This window comes from Diceros bicornis, chromosome 20, assembly GCF_020826845.1.
Source record: "Diceros bicornis minor isolate mBicDic1 chromosome 20, mDicBic1.mat.cur, whole genome shotgun sequence".
NCBI classification, from domain to species: Eukaryota; Metazoa; Chordata; class Mammalia; order Perissodactyla; family Rhinocerotidae; genus Diceros; species Diceros bicornis.
This window is the reverse complement of record NC_080759.1, coordinates 54,755,343-54,779,231: the sequence shown is the minus strand read 5'-3', so window position 1 is coordinate 54,779,231 and position 23,889 is coordinate 54,755,343. Positions and strand designations below refer to the sequence as shown.

Sequence of the window (23,889 nt, the reverse complement as noted above, 5' to 3'; positions counted from 1 at the left end):
GAGGCAGTATAAGTAATAACAAGTCGTTAATATTAAGTACATAAGATAATCCTAATTAACACATCAAATACATTAACCACATATAAAGCACTGTTCTAAGAACTGGACTTCTATTAGCTCATTTAAACCTCACGGAACCTGACAAATATAGTACCTCAGTCAGTTATTAGATTTATTTCCACTTTAAAATGAAGAAACCAAAGCAGAGAAAGGCAAGGTCGAAGTCCCACAGCTAGAGAAGATCTCTCTAAAGACAATAAGTCAAGCAATACAGGTATAAAACTATTATTTATTAAGTTACTGTGGAATTATTATTTATTAGCCACCCAAAGAAGTTCAACCAGAAATGGTTAAAATTGGAGCTTCTCACAGCAGGACTACCTTGGGTGGGAAGGGGTGTGAAGCAGTTCCCTGTTGCCGTAACCTCAATAGAACCTTTTGATAAGTGACCACGCACATGTGAAAGGTAAACTGAGGCACATTAAAATTTTCAAGAGTTTCTTTAAGCACACATTGATTCAAATTGGGCAGGTTAGGAGCACTCCACCTACAGGAGGAGCTAGAGGAGAGGATTTTATTGGGAAGACAGCGAAGCAAAGCAAGGAAATGATTTGATTGGCTACAGCTTCAGTGGCTGCCTGATTTGGGAAAGCGTAGCTGGCTGTTTGTGATGGCTGCTCTTAAGTTTCATTTTCTGGGATGCGAGTGCATTGACTCTGGCTTGGGTTTTGGTTTGCTTGTGTAGGCTACCGAGGCATCAGAGCCACCTCAGTCTAATGGCCTCCTTCTTCATTACTCTAACACACACATCTTACTTTCATACACAAAATCAAACAAAACAGTTATAAAGAACAAATTAAAAGTCTTCCTTCCTCAGAAGTAGGCACTGTTCACACTTTTATACATTTTGGAGATAGTTTCTCCATTCAAATAAGTGTGCATGAGTGTGGATATAGCTATACATACACATACATTTTGTTGTTGTTGTTTATATGTACAACTGCAATGTAACACATGCAAAGGGGATTGTACACACAGATAATGATATATCATGACACTTTCCTTGTCAGTAAATATAGCTCTACCTTATTCCTTTTAATGCCTGTATAGTATTCTGTAACTTGATGAACTAACACTCATTTAAATCCTTTAAAAGTAAAGCTGTAATGCACATAAGTGTATGCATTTTCTACATGATAAAATCCTATAAGTGGAATTGGTGAGTTAAAAGTTATGGATATTAATAATTTTGTACTAGTTAACAATATGGGGGGTGCCTTTTTCTCCTCTCCCTGTTTCACGCTGAATATTGCCTATTTTTTTAACTCAGCCCTTCCTGATAGAGGAAAAAACAATTTTCTAGTCATATTTTTTATAAGCTGTGAGATTAAGATTTAGTGTGTGTGCACACTTATTGATTATCTGTATTTCCATTTGTGTAAACTTCCTATTTATAAATAATTCCTGTTTTTTTTTTTTTGATTGGGTCATTGGTTTCACTGTTTTTTATCTGGTCATTGGGAGCAAAAATTTCTCTATTAAAAGATTAACCCTCTGTCAATAGTATTTCAAATATTTTTCTCATTTGTCACTGAACATTTTTTCTTGAAATACAAATATTTTAAAATTTTATGTAGTGAATTTTATGAATCTTTTCTTTCATAGCATCTGGATTTTGTGGCGTACTTAGAGCTTCCACACTTAAAAGTCATAAAAACATTTACCTACAATTCCATCTGATTCTTCTACAATATCATTTCATTTGACCCCATCTTTGATCCATCTGAAACGTATTTTAGTAACTCTCCTTTCCCCCTCTCCTAAAACTTAAAAACAAATAAACAAAAAACACACACTTTTCATCTAAATTTCTCAAACTTCACACCAACACAAACAGATCCACGGCTTAGGAGGAAGAACAAGGAAGCCATGTATGGTTTCTATTTCCTTTTTCTATTGAATTCAGATAACATCTTTTTGAAACACAAGTTTACAACAGAGAGTGTGAACATTGGCTTTTCAAAATCTCTAGTTCTTGAGGTTTGGGAATATAATTTCTAATAATTTACTCTTTTAAATAAAAGTTCATTTCAATGATCAGTTCCACTGGGTAGAATTTAACCTGTATTTAAACTATATAAAACATACCCCAGATTTCTCAGTTTTAAGAACTCATTTTGAAGTCAGATAACTGATTTAATAATATCCTTTTTTTTTTTTTTTTTGGCAGGGGATAGGAAAGATGAGAATAAACCAACGACTGTTCAAGACTACGGAAAGTGTACATTTTCGTATATACAAAATAAGATATTTCACATAATGTAACTAGGCCTGGGGTCAGCAAATTCTCCCTGAGTAACGCTGCCTATGCAGACCTTGCTCTGTAGGAAAATACCCAGAACAAGTTTCCTCCAACTGCGACCAGTGCGACAGACCTGGGCAAAGGGCAGGGACTAAGAACCCTTCTGCTCCCTGCTGTGCCCTCATCTGGCTGTGACAGTGAAATCTGACTCGATAGTGTCCTAGTCTCATTAAATGAGCCAAACTGAAGCGGAGAGTAACTCCTTGCTGACAGAATGCCACAGCGTGTATCACACACCAGAATTCTCTGTGTGTGATCTCACGTTCATGTTATTGGGCAAGTAGGGCAAAGCTACACTTGGAGAATTATTCACAAGGCCTGAACTCCTTTTCACATGTCTTCTTAAATCAACATTAGACAAAATTAAAATTCCAAAAAGGGGAAAATTCCTGTAACTCCTTAACCCTGCTCCAGGCTTCCCCTTGAAAAGCTGCCTGGAGAACTGAAATACAGGGTTACAAGGACTATTTTACACTGTTTTAAATGAAAAGCTGCTTGTAAAAACATCTCTTTCTTCCAATAATGCTGATAGTTCTGCATGTCTTAACATTCCACTTATCCCTTAAAATACTAAAACTTCTCTACAAACACAAACGCCCATTCACTAAAAATACCATTGATATATAAATATGTTTTCCTCACTTAAAATATTTTATACCATGACAAAACTATGATGAGCTCTACCTTTATTTTAAATTATACTTTAGGAAAAACAAGTCTTCATAACTTCTTATTTCTAGAAGGTGGGTCTTTTAAAGAGACCACGTGCAGAATCATGGACTTCCTATTAACGCAGCCAGCATGCAAGTGGCTTTTCTTTATTCCACTTTGAAGCTCTTTTTCTTTGTATGATGAATCTCTTTAATAAAATTTTTTCCTTATTTTTTTAATAACCTTAGATTATTCTCATTTGATATATTGCCCTGGTATTTGAAAGTATCTGAATTCAGAAAACATTTTGGTCAGAATCCAAAGGCTTATTTTAAAACACATTTAATGAGTATATTTTAGAGCTAAATGTATATTAATATTTATCTAAACTCTTCTTTTACACTTCAAAGTTTGCAGTTATGCTATTTGCTAATTTAAGTAATAGGAAAAATAGGTACATTCATTAAAATCTTTTCACCATATTTCTGGAAATTTGTAGCTAATTACTAAATATGATCCCCTTGCATATTAGATTATCTAAGTATCAGTGACTTTATCTGGCGTGTTTCTGTCACACTAATTGCTTTATATTAGTTTATTTTTGATATTAAGAATTTTTGCCATATTAACAAAATGCATTCATTAAACATGGATGTTAAAAGTGTTTCATTCATTCATTCAGCACATACTTAAGAGCACCTGCCATGAACCAGACTTGGAAAGTGGTGGGGATATGTATGGTGGCAAATAGAACAGACACAGTCAACTGCACCCAAAGAATTGACCTTTTAGTAAAGGAAATAAACATTAAACAATTACACGGATAAATATTAACAATCAGTTGCAAAGGAAAGACCAAAAGGGGGAACCCCATTTAGATGGGTGGGTCTGGGGTCATGTAATATGTGGGGAGTGGCATTTAATCTAGGAACAATGAGGTGAATAGAAGTGATCCACTTGATGAGAGTCAGCAAAAACAGAACATTTTGGTGTGAGTTCAGCCTGAGGAAGGCGCTCAGGTGGGAGGGAACTGGCGAGTTTGAACAACTGAATAAATGGGGGCTCGGTTTTGGCTGACTTCAGGAGAACAGCAGAGCCCTCGAGCCCCATTAAAGACTTAGGGTCTCTTTGGAAGTGCTGTGCACTTTAAAGAGATTTCCAAATACTGTGCAAAAGCCGCATGTCAAATATCAGGACTTATTTCTATTATCATTTTGACGGTAGTGGGATGGATCAATTTATCTGTTCATGAATGATCCTTGCTTTAATTTCTAAGACAATCTGAGGCATCTTATTCCTAACCATCATGTTGCCATATACATCAGAATCCACTTTTACTTTAAGAGTTGCATTAAAAATTATCTTACTAGAAATAAGACTGAAAAAAAAATTCCAATTAGACAATAACCTTGCTGAGGATTGCATTCTAAGACATCCACAAATCCTTCAATTGGTAAATCCAAATGGAACATACCTTTTTTTCAGTTTCCTTTTCTGCAAAACTGGCATGATAATATTCACCTGACAGGGCTGTTTTAAGAATTAAATTATATCATGTAGTAAATAAGAAAAACAAAGTTTTTTTTGAGATGGGATGCATATAGTTATTCTAATCTATCTCTAAACATAATTACAAGTTATTATATGCTATCGACTTCTGGAGTGTTTGAATTCATTCTATACCAAAAATACTACATCTGTGAATGCCACAGGCTCTTTATTTAATCAGGCAATGTGAAACATCACAATGTTCTATTTAGTGGTGCAAAGTATTTCAACTACACATTTGGATCAATTAACAATGATTTTTTGACTACTTGGATGTGCAAGGCACAATGCCATGTACTGAAGACACAAAGACTAGGAATGAATTAGAGAGAGAGGACGAACACATTCATGAAAGTTGCCTGACAACAACATGGTGCGGGATAACTACTGAGTGAGAAGCTCAGACGATTGGTGCCACAGGAGTCAGAGGAGAGAGAGGTGGGCCAGAAGATGTCCAGGAAGAGGAGGCCTTTGAATGAAGTCGCATTTAGCTAAGTGAGAAGCACATCCCTTATCATGACAGCCTCAGGAAAGATTCCCTGGAGCCATGTGCATACAGCATGATCAGGGAGGTGAGCAGAGCACCTTGGCCAGGCTGAGGTTTCCTTAAGGTTCCAGAGAAGTGTACTCCTGTGAATAAAATATTGGGGTTTTGCTCAGACATGCGAAATTTGGCCGTGGCCTATAGGATGTGTCAGATAGTGAAAGCTACTAGAAGATTAATTTATAATTCCCAAGACCAACTGAGACATGACACAATTGTAACAGCATATTTTAAAGTTAGGACACATGCCAAGTAAGCAAAGATATAATTACTAGTAAAAATACATGTTTATACTCATTATGCATAACTTGCTAAAGGCATTTAATAATAATTCATGTTACATGCTATAATTTGTAGATGAAATTAATGAACCAGAATTTCAATTAATCACTAACTTTAAAGATATAAAAAACTATTCATTATTGGCTTATCATTAAATGACATTGTTGAGTGCAATGAGGATGTTTCACATTTCAATTTGCTTTTAATATTAAATTTAAATAATTGATATATACTACCAATATCAAGCAAATGGTTTCTAGTTAAAACCTTATTGAGCTGATATAACACTTAAATTTTCCCAAAAAATATGTTTTAAAACTAAACAAGATTGATATAAATTTTATAGTGAAGCATTTTTGGAAAATTGATAGTAAAAAAAATAGTTAAAAGAGTAGAGGGCATTTGAAATAAGCAAAACAAAAGTGCTTTCTGGAACCTAGTAATTGAGATCAACTTGTGAGACCAGCTTTGGCTTCTGACATGATACAGACAGACCCGCTTCATCCACTCAGCATGCACAGAATCCTGAGCTGTTTATCTTGGCCTCCGGGTGGGCCTCAGTCATCGTGAACTTTGCTCTAGAACAAACATAAAGTCTTTCTAGAAAGGCCAAGTGTGTCCCCAGGATGAAGCTCTCCAAGGAAGGCAGCCTCAGCCACAGCCAGTTTTGTACTCAGGGACCAAAACCAGAACAAAGGGGGCACAGGAGTAAGAATGGCCAACATGAGCCCTTCACAGCTCAAGGATGTTGAAGTAATTGCCGGGAGTGATGACTGGAAAAAGCTGTGTCCATGTGCCTGAGATGGAAAGAAAAGAATCACTAGTTCCTTCATTCTGGGAAAAGCCTACACTTTCCGTATGCTATGTTCTCTCTTTCTGTAAAATAGAAGTAATTATAGGCTCCTCCAAGTCCACTCTCCCATAGTTTCCTCTCCTCCCCAGCCAATCAAGGATAGAAATGAAGACACAATTATTTCTTGCCCATCTCGTATTTCTTCAAGGGAAAACCTTCAAGGGAATGAGGTTTTAATGGGCAGAATCAGAAGACACAGGAGAGTTTGAAGGGTCAACAGTTGCATCTGAAGGACGCACAAGGTGTCAAGGAATACATCTTAATTTTTACACAAGACCCTAGAGGACAATAAGTCCAGAGGAAAAAATTTATATGGTTCTGACTCCTTATAATTCACCCAATTCAACAGTCTGCCCAAGACTGAGTGAATGAGGCTTAGGCGAAGGAATCCTCCCCTGGAGCATAGCCCACCCTGAGGAAGAGCATCTATCCATCTCGCACAACAGTTATGGCAAGGGTGGCATCTACCTTGGACTTGGATTCTCTCGTGCCCTCCTTAACAGCTGGGATGGGCCTGGGGGGACAGCAGCAAAAGTCAGCACTTGGCTCTCCTCACTTCTGGTCCTGTGCAGCTTCCATTGGTGCCTGAATCTCAGCCCCTCATGCACAGATACAAGTTCACCTGAGACGGGATTACTGAATATCCACTGAGGGATGCTTCTACCAGTTGGATGAGGCCATGCTAACATCACTCACCCACATACAGAATGCGGTCATGGTAGAGTCTCACAAACTGCCAGACAATCCAACTGCCCAGACAGACAAGAACTAGGTAAACAATTTAATGCAAGGAGCAGAATCTGGCCTGATGGGCCCCATACATCTCAGACAATAGGAATTTGTTTAAGGTGGAAAAGCAAATTCTTGACAGGTCAGTTTGCCTTTGGTTTGGTACAGAGGCAACATGAAGTATATCCAGGCAAAGAAGGCAAAGCACACGTACAAGAGCCGCTGACTTTTTTCTTTTCTTTTTTTGTGTGTGTTTGTTTTTGTGCTTGATTTCGACTTCCATTTGGTACAGAGGGAAAATTTGAAATCAAGCCTTCCACAGAGTGTGTAGCGAGCGAATAAGGATGATTCACTAGCATTGCTGGCTCAGTAGACCTACATGAACTGACTATAACACTCAAGTGGGAAAGGAAAGGAACCAGGTTGTACTGAATTCTGATTATGTGTCAGACCCATTACCTAGTCTCTGTCTTTTCGCCCTCAGTAACACACTGAGTGACTTGCTCATAACCACATACCAAGCAAAGGCTTATCTAGAATCCACCTGAATCCAAAGCTCATGATCTTTCCCTACACAAGCTGTTTTGCAGACACATGGGAATGGCTATTTTCATAAGAATCATTAACTAATTGGACCATGCTGCAAATAAAATCTTAGGGGAAGCTCAGTGTATGAAAGCCAAGGAGCTGCTGTTTAGATAACTCAGGTGCAAGGACCCGGAGCTGAGAAAACTGCTGCAAGCCCACGCTTTCCTATGCAGTTCTTTACAGAGCTTTAAACTTGGGAGCTCAAAAGCAGGAGCTTACACTGTAAGCTCTTCAGGTGTGTTTCTCAAACTCAACTGAGGTACAAAAGGTTGGCAAGTATACCAATTTTCAAACTTTATCCAAGTGACTGAAACACTGATTGCCATTTAGGGAACAGGAACACTTTTAGGAAACTGAACAGAAAGGTGAACCCCAAACTGTAGGCTGGCTAATGCATAGCTAAGGAAAGCTAAGGGCTCTGCTAGTGGATTTGACCTATGGAATAGTTTTAGTACACTTTATTGTTCTAAGAAATGTATTATCCATTGTAACAATAATATGACTATATTAACATATTTGGCAAAAGAAGAGAAGAAAAAAGGGTACTCATAATCCTATGATTGTAGGGGCAGCCCATGGCATCTCTACAAGATGGCGCTCATATATTTTCTTTGTTTATATTATCTACTTGGATCAAAATATATGTTTATGTCATTGCCCAAGGTGGATTTACCATGAAGCTAAGAAAGCTTAAACTTCTTTACGTCATGAGACCTGATAAGGCCCTGCAATTGACCCTAGTCATTTTGTATTTATAATTCAATACTCTTTTCCTTAGTGAGAATCCCTCCCAAGCTGCATAAGCTTCAGATCCCACAAAACCTACATCTCTCCCAAATTATTACACAACAGTAGTAAGATTTATATTTCTTAATGTACTAGTCAAGTGCATGCATGTTCCTGTTCTGCTTATCAGATTTTGACCTTTCCTTTTCCACCCTGCCCAGGACCTAGGGGTATTACCTTGTGACTTGGCCGCAAGACACTGTGTTTTACCCCAAAGCCACCTCAGACCCCCTCTTACAATGTGCCCTTCACAGTCGTAATTAGCACGTTGGTGAATGTACTTTGTCTTTTCCTCCTATTTTTTAAATAGTTGTAATGATGGCATGTGCATAACATTGTTTGGCTTTTTTCAATTACTATCATATCACACAGACGTCTTCATAGTCATCATTTAACAATAACCCACTGAGTGAATAACCCCTTGAATAAGTATACCAAAACTTTGTGATTAATTCTCTTACTATTGGAAGTAAGAATAACCCCTTGAATAAGTATACCAAAACTTTGTGATTAATTCTCTTACTATTGGAAAGTTAAGATTGGAACACTGGTTACGATTCAGATATAATTTAAAAAGTAATTGGACAGAGATGTCAGCCTCCAAGACTAGGTCCTAGTGTAGTCCAGGATCAGATTTTAATGATGAATTGATTTGGGGATAAAGTCTAAGATAACTCCAAGGCCCTTTGGCTTGAATCCATGATACATATTTGGGAGATTTTATTTACGCCAGAATTTCTCATTAGACTCTGAGCTCCATGAAGACAGGGTCAGGGAAGCCTCATCCATCATCGTACACTCAGGGCCTGCCTTGGTGCTTGGCACATATGAAGTTCAATAAATATACTATGAATGAATTAACTAAGGAAAATCCACAGTCTTCGGAGTCTAAACCAAAGCCAATGCCAACAAAAACCCAAGATATTGCGATTTCGAAAATATTAAATTCATTTTGAAGGGAGAATATTAACTTTGTAAAATGGGTTCATGTCAAAATGTCCTTCTGAATGTTTATGTGATTCATAACCGAATGGCTAAAGTTGTTCCGCTGGGTAGACATCATGGGGACCCTGCAATTTCTCTCTATACATTGTTTCTCCCACCAGGCTGATGCTGTCTTTGGAGAACATTTAATTAATAAAGGTGCCAATTTATTAACTCCGCCTTTTAAAACTTTGTTCTTTCAAGCAATAATTGTCCTTCAGTATCCTAATTTCCACACTAATTTTCTTAATGAATTGTTAATTTCTGTAACTAAATGGCACTATTACAGGTTAACTGGATTAGAGTGAATAGATACCCATTCACAAATGGAGCCAAAGTCTTTTCTTAATGGTTCCATCTTTCCCTCCAGTTTTATAAAGCAAAATTTAAAAAGTATGTCTCTTCTGTTCTATATATAGATTACAATTCTCTTGGTTCTCAGACTTTCTTCTCTCTCCAATTAGTTTTTATAATAAAGCAAAAACAACAACAACAACAAACACCTAAGGCCCAAGCGTTAATTCTTTGGATAACATTTTACATCACTACACTTTTCTGTAAAGGGGGTTTTACTGTTTCATAAGAATTTAGATTTTCCTTTTAGGTTATGAAGTAAAATAGCAGAGAAAAGAGAGGCTGAGTGTCCATTATTAAATTTGATAAATATTTGCTGATCCTGTCTTGGGCCAGGCACCATGCTGGAGGCTGCACAGACCTGGAAAGACGCACGATGCGCAGCCTTTGGCTTATGGTCCTATGGGCTGAATGAAGCCTGGACTGGCATGCAGTACTCGGAATTTTAGTTTCTGTTCCATGACTGATGATTCTTTGAACATTCTCCCTCTTATTCAGATTGAGCTCTCATCCATAAACTGTTAACTCTATAACCTGATAGGTTTATCTTATCTCATAATTGTGATGAGTGTCAAATAAAAAGTAAATCATATGTAAGTGTTTGAAGAAAACACCATGATATTCAGAAAATATTAGGGTATAAAGTTACTCTATGTAATTTAATAATTAACACAACACCTAATTTTATAAATCAGTGTATATAATGACAATGTAAATTCATTCATTCAAAAGGCATATATGACAATATTCTAATTCAAGAGTCAGCAAATGACAGCCCAGGAGCAAAATCCAGGCAGCCACCTAAAGTTTTAGTAGAACGCATTGTAGGGGAATGCTCTGCCCTGCTGCCCTGGTGACTTTTCACGTCTCCACGTGGGGCAAGGCTTAACAACACCTGACCTAAGCTTTGGAAGAACGCCCTGTGATTCTCCCCGATCATGGCACATGGGAGGATTATGGGAAGCTGCTACAAGGCCATTTCCCTCCCACCTCCCTATGTTCCAGGAAGGCTGTCATAAGATAGTTTCTCCTTGCGTCCCAGGTTCTGATGAGGTGTAAGGCTTTCCGGCCCACCTCCCTCCCACCTCCACTAGGATATAGCTGTAGGCTCTAAAACTGCTAAGTTGCACCATGGAACTGGCTCCTCGGCAACATGGCGCCCTAGTTCTCATGTTGCATTGTCATCTGGCCCCTTTTGTTTTGGTGTCATCCTGTGAGACAAGGGGCATGGGTAGCTGACAGCTTTTCTACTCCTACTTTTGTTGTTTATGACAGTAATAAACTGTCTGAATCTAAAAGTTAATCATGTTCCTTTGCCTGACGAATCTGTTAGCCTTGCTGACACACAGCCACACCTACTCATTGTGGTCTGCTGCTGCTTCCACGCAGCAGGGACAGAGTTGAATACCTGCAACAGAGACCGCATAGCCTGCAAAGTCTAAAATATTTTCTATCTGGTTCTTTACAGAGAAAGTTTGCTGATCTACTGATCTAATTAATGCATAATCCTTAAAATGATGTTAAGTCTATATCAGAAGCCCTCCCATCACCACTCCTCCTAGCCTTCCTTTCTTTAGACTTGAGGAGCTGCAATTAGTCAGACCAACTGGAAGGCTACAGTATTTCCTGGGGGAGGGGATAACAGTCTGAGATTTGGACATGACTATGACAGTCGAGTCCTGTGATCATTCTTTTCTCCTGGACACAGTGAGATGGGGACTCTACTGGTTCTCTGCCAGAGTCTGTTTTCCTCCAAGTGGCAAGTTATGATGTTACACTGGTATTTCCATCAGGTGAGAATTAAGGCAGTGGTTATTCTTGGTTGCTCCATCCTGTGCATCTATAGAAAACTTTTCTCGCTTTAAAGACCTCATGCCGCTATTGGGAGCCCTGACCACGCACTGGGTGCATATGAGGTGGCCCACAGGATGGCGTCTGCTTACCTAACTTCCACTGTCATAGGCTCTACCCATATCCAGACCGGTCCAGACCCTCAGTGTCCTCAAAATCCAGTAAATGTTAATTCATGTTATGAAATTAATACATATAAGTGGTAAATAAATCCTAGGGTACAAAACGATACACAAGAGAAGTAAAAGTTTCCATCAAACTCTATGCTCCCAGAGGTGACCACCCATTGCGATGAGTTGGATTAATTCTTTGCATAATTTTCCCATGCTATTTATTAAACGGCTGTACAAAAAATTCTAACATCAAAACAGAATTTTTTTACTCATTTTTTGAGGTCAAATGACTAAAATATACTTTTAAAATATTGTTCTTTCAAAATAACTTTCCAAGGAAAACAGCTATGTGATGTGAAAAGCATCATGCTGTTTGTTCAAAGTCCCCATCCACGCCCAGCATGGATGGCACAGGCATGCACTTTTTCAGCCTCCTCTGAGGCTCCAGGATCACCTCGAGAATAACTGCAGGTTATTTTATTTAGAATAAATAAATGGAGACTTATTTTAGAACAACCAAAGAGGTATATAACCTCCTCTGGTCTGCTGGATCTAGCCTGGTGGCTGGTAAAATAAAGAAGACACAAATGGGGAGAGGCCGTGACTAGTTGTCAGTAGACACACGTGAGTTCTGCCTGTCTCGTGCTAACTAGCTCAAGCTCTCAGGAACACATGGGAAGTGCCATCAAAGAGCTGATCCCTGCTGAAATCTAACCACTGAGCTGACATCCTCATTATACCAGGGGCAGCACAGCAAACCTGGAGCCCGAGCCTTGGGGCAGAGTCCCAGCTCTGAACCTGGGTTTCATGTTGCAAGAGCTATGTGACCTTGGGCAGGATGCCAAAAATCTGAGCCACCATTTTCTCATCTGAAAAATGGAGATGTTATGCAACTTTATTCTCAGGGTGTAATGATTAAGGAAATTGATGATAAGATCTAGCATAGATATGTAAAAGAAACTTGTGAAATTGTATCAATTGTTATCATTTATAAACATTTTAATAGATATCAAATTGTGAATTGGCTTTGAAATACAGATATTGAAAAAAAAAATGTGAATATGATTTGGAAGGAGACCAGTAATTTAGTTAAGCTCAATTTCTCTTCTTAAACACTTCAAAATTCATTTATAAAATTGATTTTCTAATAACAAATAAAATTACTTCTATTCTACTACGAAAAGTATATTTAACATAAAGAAATTAGTATCCAATTGTTATTCAGTTGTTATCTTGTTCCTATTCAGTGCACTTCTTTAGGCATATTTCTGGAAAATTAAAATTGCTTTTGTCAAGAAAAAAAAACCCACATCATCTTTCCCCAAAATCTATCAAAAAAAAAAAAATCTTGTCATGTACATATTAGTTTTTTAAAAATGGGTTCTTTTCTCCAGTTAGTGTTAACAAGGGAGGTTTTCCTGTCCTTCTACAGGAGGAGGATGGAAGAGAAAGAAATTGGAAAAAATCCAGAGAAACTTTTGGGTTGAAATCTTTAGATTTTCTTTTCTCAAATGGCATATTTAAGGGTTAAACACAAAATAATCCATTCTGCGTGTGGGCACACAGGAGACCACAGTCCATCAGTTTACACAAACTTATAATCTCTCGCTGCTTTTCCCTGAGTGAGTGGACAAGTAAACAGCAGGGAGATTCAGCTCTGGATATAACTGTAACACATTCTCCTCCCAGGATCCTGATGGAGACAGACAAGAGGCCTTATTCTCTTGAAAGAAAAAGACGGAACTGTGGACTCCCCCCGCGCTGTGCCCGGTGGCAGGGGCTCTGGTGGATTCATGATTCGCTTGAAGTGCAGTTGCATAAGGGACAAGAGTGGGCACGCTGATGCCAGGCTCCCCTGATCTGATGGAGGACTTAGTTTCCTAAATTGCACCTATAAGCTGCTGAGCTAGACTCACTGAGGCAGAGCATCATGAAAAGGATGAACTGCCTTATGCTTTGCAAGCCACAAACTCCCATTTCCAGAAACACATATACACGCACATACATATACATACAGCAAGGGCTTGTGTCTTCCTGTCTATTATCCTGTGTCACGCCCCCGAAAAAGTCACTGTTAGAACTCAGAGCTCGCTGGGCTGCAGTTGGATGACCAGTACCCTTCCAACCGCATTCTGACTTGTGACATGCCTGTTGGCAAGACCCCAACCCCCGTGTCACCCACTGAGCCATCAGCTGCTGGGCAGAATAATTCCTGCCCCAGGCTAGTCCTGCAGGAAACACAAATCAGAACAAATTTCAAGCAGCCATTGGTTAACTTTAGGAAAAGGTGTAATATAAAAGATAGTTGTTAATAAACATCACTCCGTGTTATGAATGATCATAATAGCATTGTGGGTATGTGGAGGTCCCTGATGCTATTCCTCAACACTCTGATACCAAAGGAGGCATCATATCATCTACTTTATTGTCTAGAATCATCTGGAAGGGAATATTGTGATGATTTTTATTATACATAAAAACCTTTTTTCTACGTAAGAATACCTACTTTGTAGAGTGCTTTAAATTTTACACCCATTATCCCATGTGACTCTACAGCAATTCACATGTGGTAGATGAGAAAGTGGGGTCTAAAGTACTTTAGTGACCAGGTCAAGAAATAGCACCTGCAGGTCATGATGTGAGTCCCAGCATCTGAGCCCCAGAGCTGGTGCCCCTGTGTTCCTTGTTTGAGAAAGGGTAACTTGTGTGCGGGCTTTATGAGTGATATACCCAAACGGCCCATTTCTACACCAAATCTGCAATTATGCACAGCTTTGGGGACTGGAATTAACAACAGCACTGATCCCTAAGAACGTTTGTGATTTCCCCAAGAGCAATCTTTTGTCAGGGGTCAAGCATTTATGCACTATTCCAACATTGAAGCACTGGTCAGGCGTACGGTGTATACAGTACTTCTCAGTTTCCCAAGCACCTGGGCCTGCATTTTTCCAAATTAAGATTCAAATATCACTGTGGTCAACAGTGGACACCCCATGGCGAATGAGAAGACCAGCCAAGGGGGTGAGGGAAGGTGTGATGACACCTGGGTCTCCCAGTGTCTGAGGGACTTGCCTTCTCTTTCCCTTCTCCCAGCTGACCTGGGATCCTGGAGCCTCAAGAGAGAGACAGCATCTGGTGCAGAAGACAAGACCGTGGGGACTGCCCAGAAAGGGGAAGCCACATTGCTCCTTCTTGGGGGATTAGCTTTGGGCTGAGTGGATGCACACTTGATATCATGTTCTGTCTGATATATTTAAATATATCAGATCATATATATATTTAAATATATCAGATCATATATATATTAGAATATATATATATCAGGATATATATATATATATTCAAGTAAAAATAAACTTGTGTCAGATTAATGCAGGAATACCAAATATCAGCGTTATCACTGAGTGTTATAATGGACTCAATAATTTACTTTAACCATGACAGCTGCTTACAGATGTTATAATATGGCTCGCCTCCTTGGCTACTGATGAGTTACTCTCATCACAGTAACTCAGTTTGCATCAAAACTCTCTGTATCCTAGGATGCAGGACTCACCAGGATGTTAAGGTCCTAACGCCATACGCCAGGAATTTAAAACCCTCCAGGCTCCTGTGCCCTCTCTGGGTGATTTGTCTACAAGGGGCACCAGTGCAGGAATGGACCGCTGGGGCTGCCCTACCTGCGTGTGCGGTGGAACTGGCACCTCTTCAGCGGGATCTTGGCCACGTGCTCCCGCAGGCCCACAAACAGGACGCTCTGGCTGTGGAGGATCTGCAGGCTCCTGATGGGCTCCCTGCGCCTCTCTGGGAAGAGCTCAATCTCTTCCAGCAGACAGCTGCTGGAGGTCTGGGTCAGGGGCGCCCGCACTTTCTTAATGGTGCCGTAATCTGCAAAGGCAACAGAGAAGGAAGGACGTAAAGTCAGCGGGTCTCAGCAGCCACTCGCCAGTTAAGCAGCCAAGGTTCTCTAGCCTGGCTGCACCTAGAATCATCCGAGAAGCTTTTACAAACGCTAATGCCTGTGTCCCATCCCAGACCTCTTCCATCAGCTGTGCTGACATGGGGCCAGGAGCCAGAATTTTCCACAGCTCCCGGCAGAGCTGACAAAGCAGCCAGGGACGAGAACCGCTCAGCCACCATCCGCCTCGTCCCGCTGCGAGTCTAGAGACCGGGAGCAGAGGAAAGCTTTCTGTGGCTCAAGGTAGCCAGCTTTGAACCGTCCCGTGGACAACGTCGGTGAGAGGAATCCTCAGGAGACCATCTTGGATTCCTAATGTCAGACAGAGCTGCCCACTTTGCTGCCCCGGCAGGGCAGACCCCATATGATGGACAACTACGGATACGCAGGACAGCAAAGGACGCACGTTCTGCCTTCCTGCCCGGGAAAGTACATCCTTCCCTGTCCGTCTCTCGCCTCTGTCTGGATCACCTGCTTTCTCTGTCTCTCTAATGCTTGTCATTTGGGATGCTCTTCTTGGTGTCGACTCCCCTAACCCTTCTTCCCTGCACCAGCCTGGTCCATTGCTGGCTGGTTCCCTCCCTGCTCCAGGTTCTGCTCACTGCCTGTTTCTGCTCACTTATTTATAAGCATGCCTGTAAGCACTGCCTGAGGGTGAGCGTCCCTTGAGGCTTGCAGACTCCCCACATTGGTTGCGAAGGGCATGGAGAAGGGTCTTTTCAGCCAGTGAGGGACATGGCACAGTAACGCCGTGTGTCAGGGACACAGACTTGAAACACACGCTGTTGCCCCTGCTGCGCTGTGGTGAGGCCCCTGCTCCAGACTGCAAATCCAAGGCATGAAACCTAACCCTCTAGAAGCTCCTCCGAGAGCCATCACCAAGTTCCTTAATCATCCTGAAGGCACTGACTGAATAAAACCCATCAGGATCCTGACTTTCAAAACATTACAGTTCTTATTCTGTAAACACAGAAAATGAGGCTAAGTTATTTTAACACCAGAAGAAAATCAAGAACTTTTGGTTCAAGGCCGCCATTAATCTCAGAATCCATTAATCTCAGAAAACATTAGACAGAAAATATTTTTCAGTTTTCCATTCTTATGAACAGCCTTAGAGACTGAGGCTGTTTACATTTAAAGAGACAATGCATACACAGACATGTATTATCCTGAATTTATTAAAAAGTGTATATCTGAAACATCTCCAGTGAACATTTATTGATTATGAAGTGATTGCATAATAATGTATGCAGTATTAGTAAACCAATGCTTAATTTTATTTTAAGCTAGCTGGTTAAATGTGCTACTTTTGAGAAAGTTCAAGCATAAACAGAATTACTATGTATGCTGGGAATATTAAAAACTAAAAACCTAGTACCTGCCTTTGAAAGAAGACTGTGTGAGTGCATGAGAGAGAGAGAGAGAGAAAGAGAGAGAGAGAGAGAGGGAGAGAAGGAGTGGGGGGCAACCTGTGGGGAAGGCAGCAGACACTTTAACAAATGCACATCTCACAGACTTAAATGTGTAAGAAAATTTGTATGTCTTTATTGTATAAGTCAGGCTAATTTTGACTTGGAGACCACAGTTTCCAGCTGGTAGGAAATTCAACCTCAGTGATTTTGCGGTCTTCCTGCCTGGCATGGTGCAAAGCGTCAATAAACATACACACCGCCAAGGCAGCGACAGGGGCAAGATGGGAGCTTCAGGGAAGGTGACTGCAGCACAGATGTCTCAGCCACGGCACCCTGAGAGGAGGTCTCCACCAGCAGATGGAGGTACCAGCCTTCCTGTGCAGCAGTGACAGGCACAGAGCATTTGGCCGCCCTTTGGGACATCATGATGACAGGAGACAATGTCTCAGCCAGAGGTTAAGAGGGGGAGCCAGGGACCACCACCATCCAGTGGGCAGCAAGGCTCATATGAGAGCTTAAGTGATAAACTCTTGGGGTGAAACAAAACATTTTATAGTAATTTTGGGGGCAGGGGTGGCAGAGCAGGTGGGAGTCCAGCTGGAGAATCGTCATCGTGTGACTATTATCACACTATTTTCTAGGGAAATTGGTTATAGGACTAAATCTTATTCAAGAGTTGAACCCAGACTCCTTGCTGTTTATTATTTAAATGATTTTCTCTTCACAATCATATTGCTCCGAGAAACCTGCCCAAATTAATAATGGTTCAAATGTCAATATGCTCACATGTATTTCAAATTCTTAAGCAATTGCAGGGGAAAAAATTTGAAAGATGTTTAATAATTTGATTTGTTTAAACAAAATGTTTACGATTAAAACAAGGCCCTTCAACCACTAACTGCTGTATGTAATGTAAGCTCTGGTAATGTAAGCTCTAATGCACATAATTCAGTTATTAGCAGTTGAAAATCAACCATGTGTTTGACTTTGGGAGAAAATAGCTGATATTTTTCTAATTTTCAATGTTCATGTTGCTAACTAACATGGATTTAATAGTGTTAAGATTCTATTTTGCTTCTTGTTAGAGATGGTCAAGTATAACAATTTCTCACTTGGTATGAGAATATGCCTTACAAGATAGGGACTGCTATGGGCTGAATTGTGTCCCCTCAAAATTTATCTGCTGATGTCCTAATTTCCAGTACCTCAGAATGCAACTGTACTTGCAGATAGGGCCTTACAGAGGTAATTAAAACAGGATGAGGTCAGAGGGACAGTCCTAATTCAATATGACTGATGTCCTTATAGGAAGGGGGAATCAGGACACAGACATGTCTGCCTGTGAGGACACATTGAGAAGACGGCCACCTACATCTGAGGAGAGAGGCCTTGGAAGAAACCAAATTTGTCAATCCATTGATCTTGGACTTCCAGCCTCTAGAACTTCGGGAAATAAATTTGTGTTGTTTAACCCACCCAGTCTGTGTACTTCGTTATATTTGTTATGGCAGCCCTTACAAACTAGCACAGGGACTCTACATCAAGAGTAGGAAATATAAAAAATAGATTTTGTCATACAGATAATTTGCTCACATCAATTTCAAAACTAGACTGTGAATTATTTTTCCACATTTCCCTAAGATATTATGACTCAAATTCGAATGCAAAGGCATTATAAATTATGTTAGACTGAATTTTTTTTACCTTGTATGATCACAACATAAGATTTATATTATCAATAACCTAGTATTTCCAAATATTGTCATTTATTTTACTTAAGCCCCTACACAGATGGTTGTGGGCTAGAAAAACAGCAGGAGATGATACAGGACACGTAACATTGCGCAAAAATTGGTGCATTTTGATAAACACTAAAAAGTAATTCATATAGATGGTGGTGTTGCTCACAATATTTATGCTAATGACTGGTGATCTTTGGGGGAAAGTTAGAGGGAACTAAATGAGCGCTCAGAATGAACTTTCGAGTATCTGAGGAAAAGGTCTGTGATTATAACGAACTTCTTGTTGCAGGATTTCTAGAACTTTAGCCTCACCCAAATTTCAAGAATTTATAAAAATAAATCTTTTTTTTAGGAAAGAAGGAAAGCAGAAAGGAAGGAGGGAGGGAAAGAAGGAAGGAAAAGAAACATGATCAGCTCAATATAACATTTACTATTGTTCTGAATAAAAACAATGTTTTGATTTTTCATACTTGTATATGATCAGACAAGCTTCCATGATTCATTGAAAGCTTGAACAAAGAAAGAATTAAACGATACTTAAAGTAAAATTCATTATACCCTGTATAGCAGCTTCGATTCTGATAAACTTGAGAACCCTGAGCAATGAAAAAAGACCCAGAGAAATTAATTCTTCTTAAGAACAGAGCCTGAAGCACTTCTAAAACACAGAATAAATATATATTTCCTCTAAGGTGCAATAAAAAACTTAGAGTGTGGAGTTGTAATATACTTGATATACATAAAATTTTTTGTTTTGTAAGAAAGGAAAAAAGTCTTAACAAGAAGAAGAGGGCTAGTTCAGGAAAATGAGTTATAAAGATGCAGGGGTTATTGCAAAGCATTGGAAGGTTACATCTACTATCTTCATCCATTCTTGTCTTGTTACTTCTGGAAGTTTTGCTGTCTTTTAAGGGAATGTTTATTATTCAGCTTGCTATGTGCTGAATCCAGTACAGAAATTAGACCTATGAAAGGGACAAGTGGCAATTCTGAGGATGGTTACCTGTTACAGGGCTGGAGATTCACTGCAGACACCAAGGCCACGAACCTGGGAAGCTACATTACTTTATTTCCAATTGTGCATTTAACTCTATTTGATTCCCTGCTGCTGTATCCAAGAGGTATTTTTAATGTTTGTCTCATTGACCCAGAGCTACTGCAGAGTAAAAAGAAAACCTTGCGTATTTGTATCTCTTACTGTTCCAAGCATTATCGGTGAGGTAATGACGAAATGCCCTCTTCCACTCACTGGGCAGCACGTTGCCACAGCAACAGATCATTATATAAAGTTCATCAATTCAGCCGGTCGTTACCCCAAAGTAGCAGACAGCTAATATGTTACCCGAGTTCTTTCTTTTAACTTGTAATTGAGCAAATGACCTAAATTGGTCTTGGCAGTGGGAGCTCAGCATAGCATTTATATAGTAAAAGGGAATTAAAAGAAGAAAACAGGTTTTCTTGGCTAGTGTATGCCTGAAAAGCAGATTTTAATTAACTCAGTTTATCAGATTCAACTAATGGCTTATTTTTTTCCCAAAAAGGATATGTTAGCCAGTTTAAACATTCCTAGCCATAAATTATATGCAACATTCTTATATCCCAAAGTATCATCTCAAACCACATTCCCCCATCCTCTTCCTTGGCACATAAGTTCCAGGGAGTCAGGCGCTGGGGAACATAGCCTGTCTTGTTCACTGTAATCTCGCTGGCATCTACAACAGTCCCTGGCACACAGTAGGTGCTCAAGCAGAGCACACGGTTCAGTGTGTGGACCCTGGGGCCCAATGGCCCAGGTTAGACTCCCGGCTACAGGTCACTCCCATCTCTGTGTCTCCTTCACGCTGGGACCCAGCTCACAGGTTGGGGGCCATGTAGCGAGCTTATCTACGCAGAGGGCTTGGACGGTGGGCACTTTAGGCATAGGGCACATTACATAAGAATTCGCTATTATTATTTTCTTACTACTTTTAACCTATATATTATAAGCTGTACTTGAGTTTCATCTAAAATGAGCAAGCTCCCTGTATCTGTCAGTAGTGGCCACACATAAAGCAGGAGGGGAGACGATAGCTCCATCGTGACAACCTCTACTGCCTTGCTAAACCCAACCTCAAAAGCACCTTCCAGTCCTCTAAATCATAAGCTGGTGCTTATGGAAATTTACCATTGGAGTTTCCTGTGAATAAAAACCATATTACATTTAAAATGAGAGTGCAATTAATAGAGTCCTCTGGGTATCTTTTCTGAAGCTCTCATCTAACCCCACAGCTTAAATCTAACTCTCATCATTCCGCTAAGGAGGCAATTCAAGATTCTACAAGGAAATTACTTGCCTTAGACTTATTGTATCTAAATTACAAAACAGCCACCCAGTTGGCAAAGTTGGCAGCCCTTCTCTGACAGTCACCAGGCAGGAATATAGAGTCTAAATTACCCTCTCACCCCCAGTGGTGAAATTTATACTGTCTGGTCCCATTAGTGTGAGTTGAGATGGTTGAGAAAAATCTATGCAAAGCACTTTTGTACTTTTGCAACATTAATTTAAAAGAAAAAAGAGAGCTCTCTACTCAAAGGAATAAGAAAATTATTTTGTCATTTTTCTGAATTGCTTGATTATACTAATTATGAACTAGTGGCTGACATTCCAAGCGATTTGGTAGCTAGAGTTTTCACACGCTTCCTTCAGGCATGATCTTATCCATTCCTATGACTTCAAAACCGATGATCTGAGGTCTCTATTACTGACCCAAACCTTTCCCTCTAGCTTCAAAGAAGGATTCCCAGCAGACTATCAGGCCCACCACATGAAACTGGAACTCAGTGTATCCAAAACCGAGCTGTGCCTCCCCTTTGGCTCAAATCTGTCCATGCACCTGAAATCCTGAATTCATTTGTTATCATAAAATTTCAATATGAGGCATCCTACCTTTCAGCTTCATCTCCTGTCTTTCCACTTACAACTCCAGCTAATTTAAATTTCTCACCTTTCAGAACATTCCATGCTGGTCTATAGCTGCAGGTTTTCCATATTCTGTGCCTTCTCCTAAGAAGATCCATCCATACTTTCTCCACCAGGCAACCATCTCCCTATCTTCCAAGAGCCAGCTCCCACACCTCTCCTCTGGGGGCGTTTCTGACTCTCCCAGGCCAGGTCAGTGTTCCCATATCTCTGTGCCTCTGACATCTAGAGGAAGAAATGCTTAACCCGTCTTTGTGGAGAGGATGGGGAAGGGAAAGCCTACACTTTTCAACTGGATCTTGATGGATGAGCAGGCTTTTACCAGGCATAGAGGGAAATGAGGACATGTGAGGGAGGGGGGGGGTGGCCTGACCAAAGCATGGAAGATTAGGGGCCATGGCTCATGGACCCGTAGAATTAAATGTTCCTTAGAAGGGTGGTGCATTGGGTTGGAGCCAGGGAATGATGGCTGGGAAACAGTCCAGTTGACACGTGTTTGTGCAATGCCACAAATTGGATCAAGTGTAATAACGTGCTGAACTCTGCAAAACACTTCAGCAAGCAATTTGGAGTAAGGTAGCAGAGCTGACAATTCCAGTACTCTGTGAATCAGCAACTTCAGCTTCCCAACCCATGGGCCACGAATAGGTAACAAATACACCATGACATAGATCTCCTCCACACATGGGGCAGAATGGGCAGCTTTGCCTTACTGGGTTGCTCCCTCAGGGCAGCAAGCAACCTTGATGTCTCCAGCGTGCCACATACAGAATATTGTTTTCTATGGTTGTCATGACTGGGAAGCCCTGCCCTGGACAAAGTCCTACACGCAGGCTCCAGGGACGCATGTAGCAGCACCACTTATAACAGCAAAAAACTGGAAACCACTCAAATGCCAATCAACAAGATTACTTTAAATTCAGGCAAACAATTGAAAACTGTACAGCAGCACAAATGAAGGGACTTGAGTTGTGTACATGGACATGGATGAATCACTCATAAAGAAAAATGTTGAACAAAATTTTAAAAAGCAAATCTCAGGAGAATAAACATAAAACCATTTACCTGAAGCACAAAATTATATAAAATTAAGCTATGCTATTTAGGGTATAAAATACAGTGAAATTATAAAGAAAGCAAGGAAATAATAAAAACGAAATTCAGGGTAGTAGATACTTTGAGGAAGAGGGCATGACTTTGGTGGTGGTGCAAATGGTCCTTCAGAACTCCCGCCCGGGTCTGCTGTTTGACTTGGCTAGTGTGTACACTGGGTATGCCCATGTTACTGCTCCTTACACCTAACACATATATCTAAAAGAGTATTATGTTTGTAGTCTATAATTACTCAAAAAAAACTTTCTTAAAAATGGAAAACTATATATTACATAGAATGCAATTCTTGAACTTTGTAAACTTACTCTTTTAGGTGGATGGGCACACCTATCTCTTATACCATGTGCTATCCACCCCCACACTCACCCATACACATGATAGGAAGCTAATTTTAGATGCAAATGTATTAAAGTAGGATTGAGTATTAAAACAAGAGGAGTATAAGTATATAAGGAGGTATACACACTTCTGTTCCCTAAATGTCCTCTTGGGACATAACCATTTATTCTCTGGAGGGTGTCCTGAACAGGCCTTGAGGTGTTTCCCCTTTATCTCACCCTATGGACCTGGATATCAGTGGGGGATGGGGGTCAAAGGAGAAGGGCTCCACATGAAATAAGGGTTGGAATTCTGTTGGGATCCTACTGAGAAAGAATGAAAGATAAAGCCATGGGAGAGAGAAGCCAGGAAAATGGCAGAAAGCTGCTTGCTCCTCAATAAACCTTCCCAGTGACCGTGGAAGCTTCTACAATGTCTTCTGAACTCACACAATGCTTGCTGTGCCTTGTTCTTTTTAAACACAACCCAGTGAAGGAGCTAAGTTTGTGTCTGACAGCACAAGAAACACATTCTGTCTGAGAGTAGACAGGACTTTGTGAGCACAAGCCCACGGATAAATTAATAGAAATTATAGGGAGGGCTGTGGACTTCCAAAGGCATGAAATGGGGAGTCTGAAATAAGGAACCAAACATCCAAGGGGCAGGATAGCCTCAGTTGACCCCCAATGGGCAGGCATGACACATGTTATTAAATGTTCCTGTGTAGGGAAACAGGCTTACA

At 40.2% G+C, this 23,889-nt stretch overlaps 1 protein-coding gene across 3 annotated transcripts in view; it reads right to left on the bottom strand.

Annotated features, from left to right (window-relative positions):
• SEMA5A (semaphorin 5A) overlaps window positions 1-23,889 on the bottom strand; it is a 465,422-nt gene that overhangs the window by 89,474 nt on the left and 352,059 nt on the right. For all 3 annotated transcript variants that reach the window (XM_058564359.1, XM_058564361.1, XM_058564362.1), the window contains one exon: window positions 15,326-15,533. In XM_058564359.1, coding sequence (XP_058420342.1) covers window positions 15,326-15,533 — 208 coding nt within the window. The remainder of the gene's footprint in view (window positions 1-15,325; window positions 15,534-23,889) is intronic.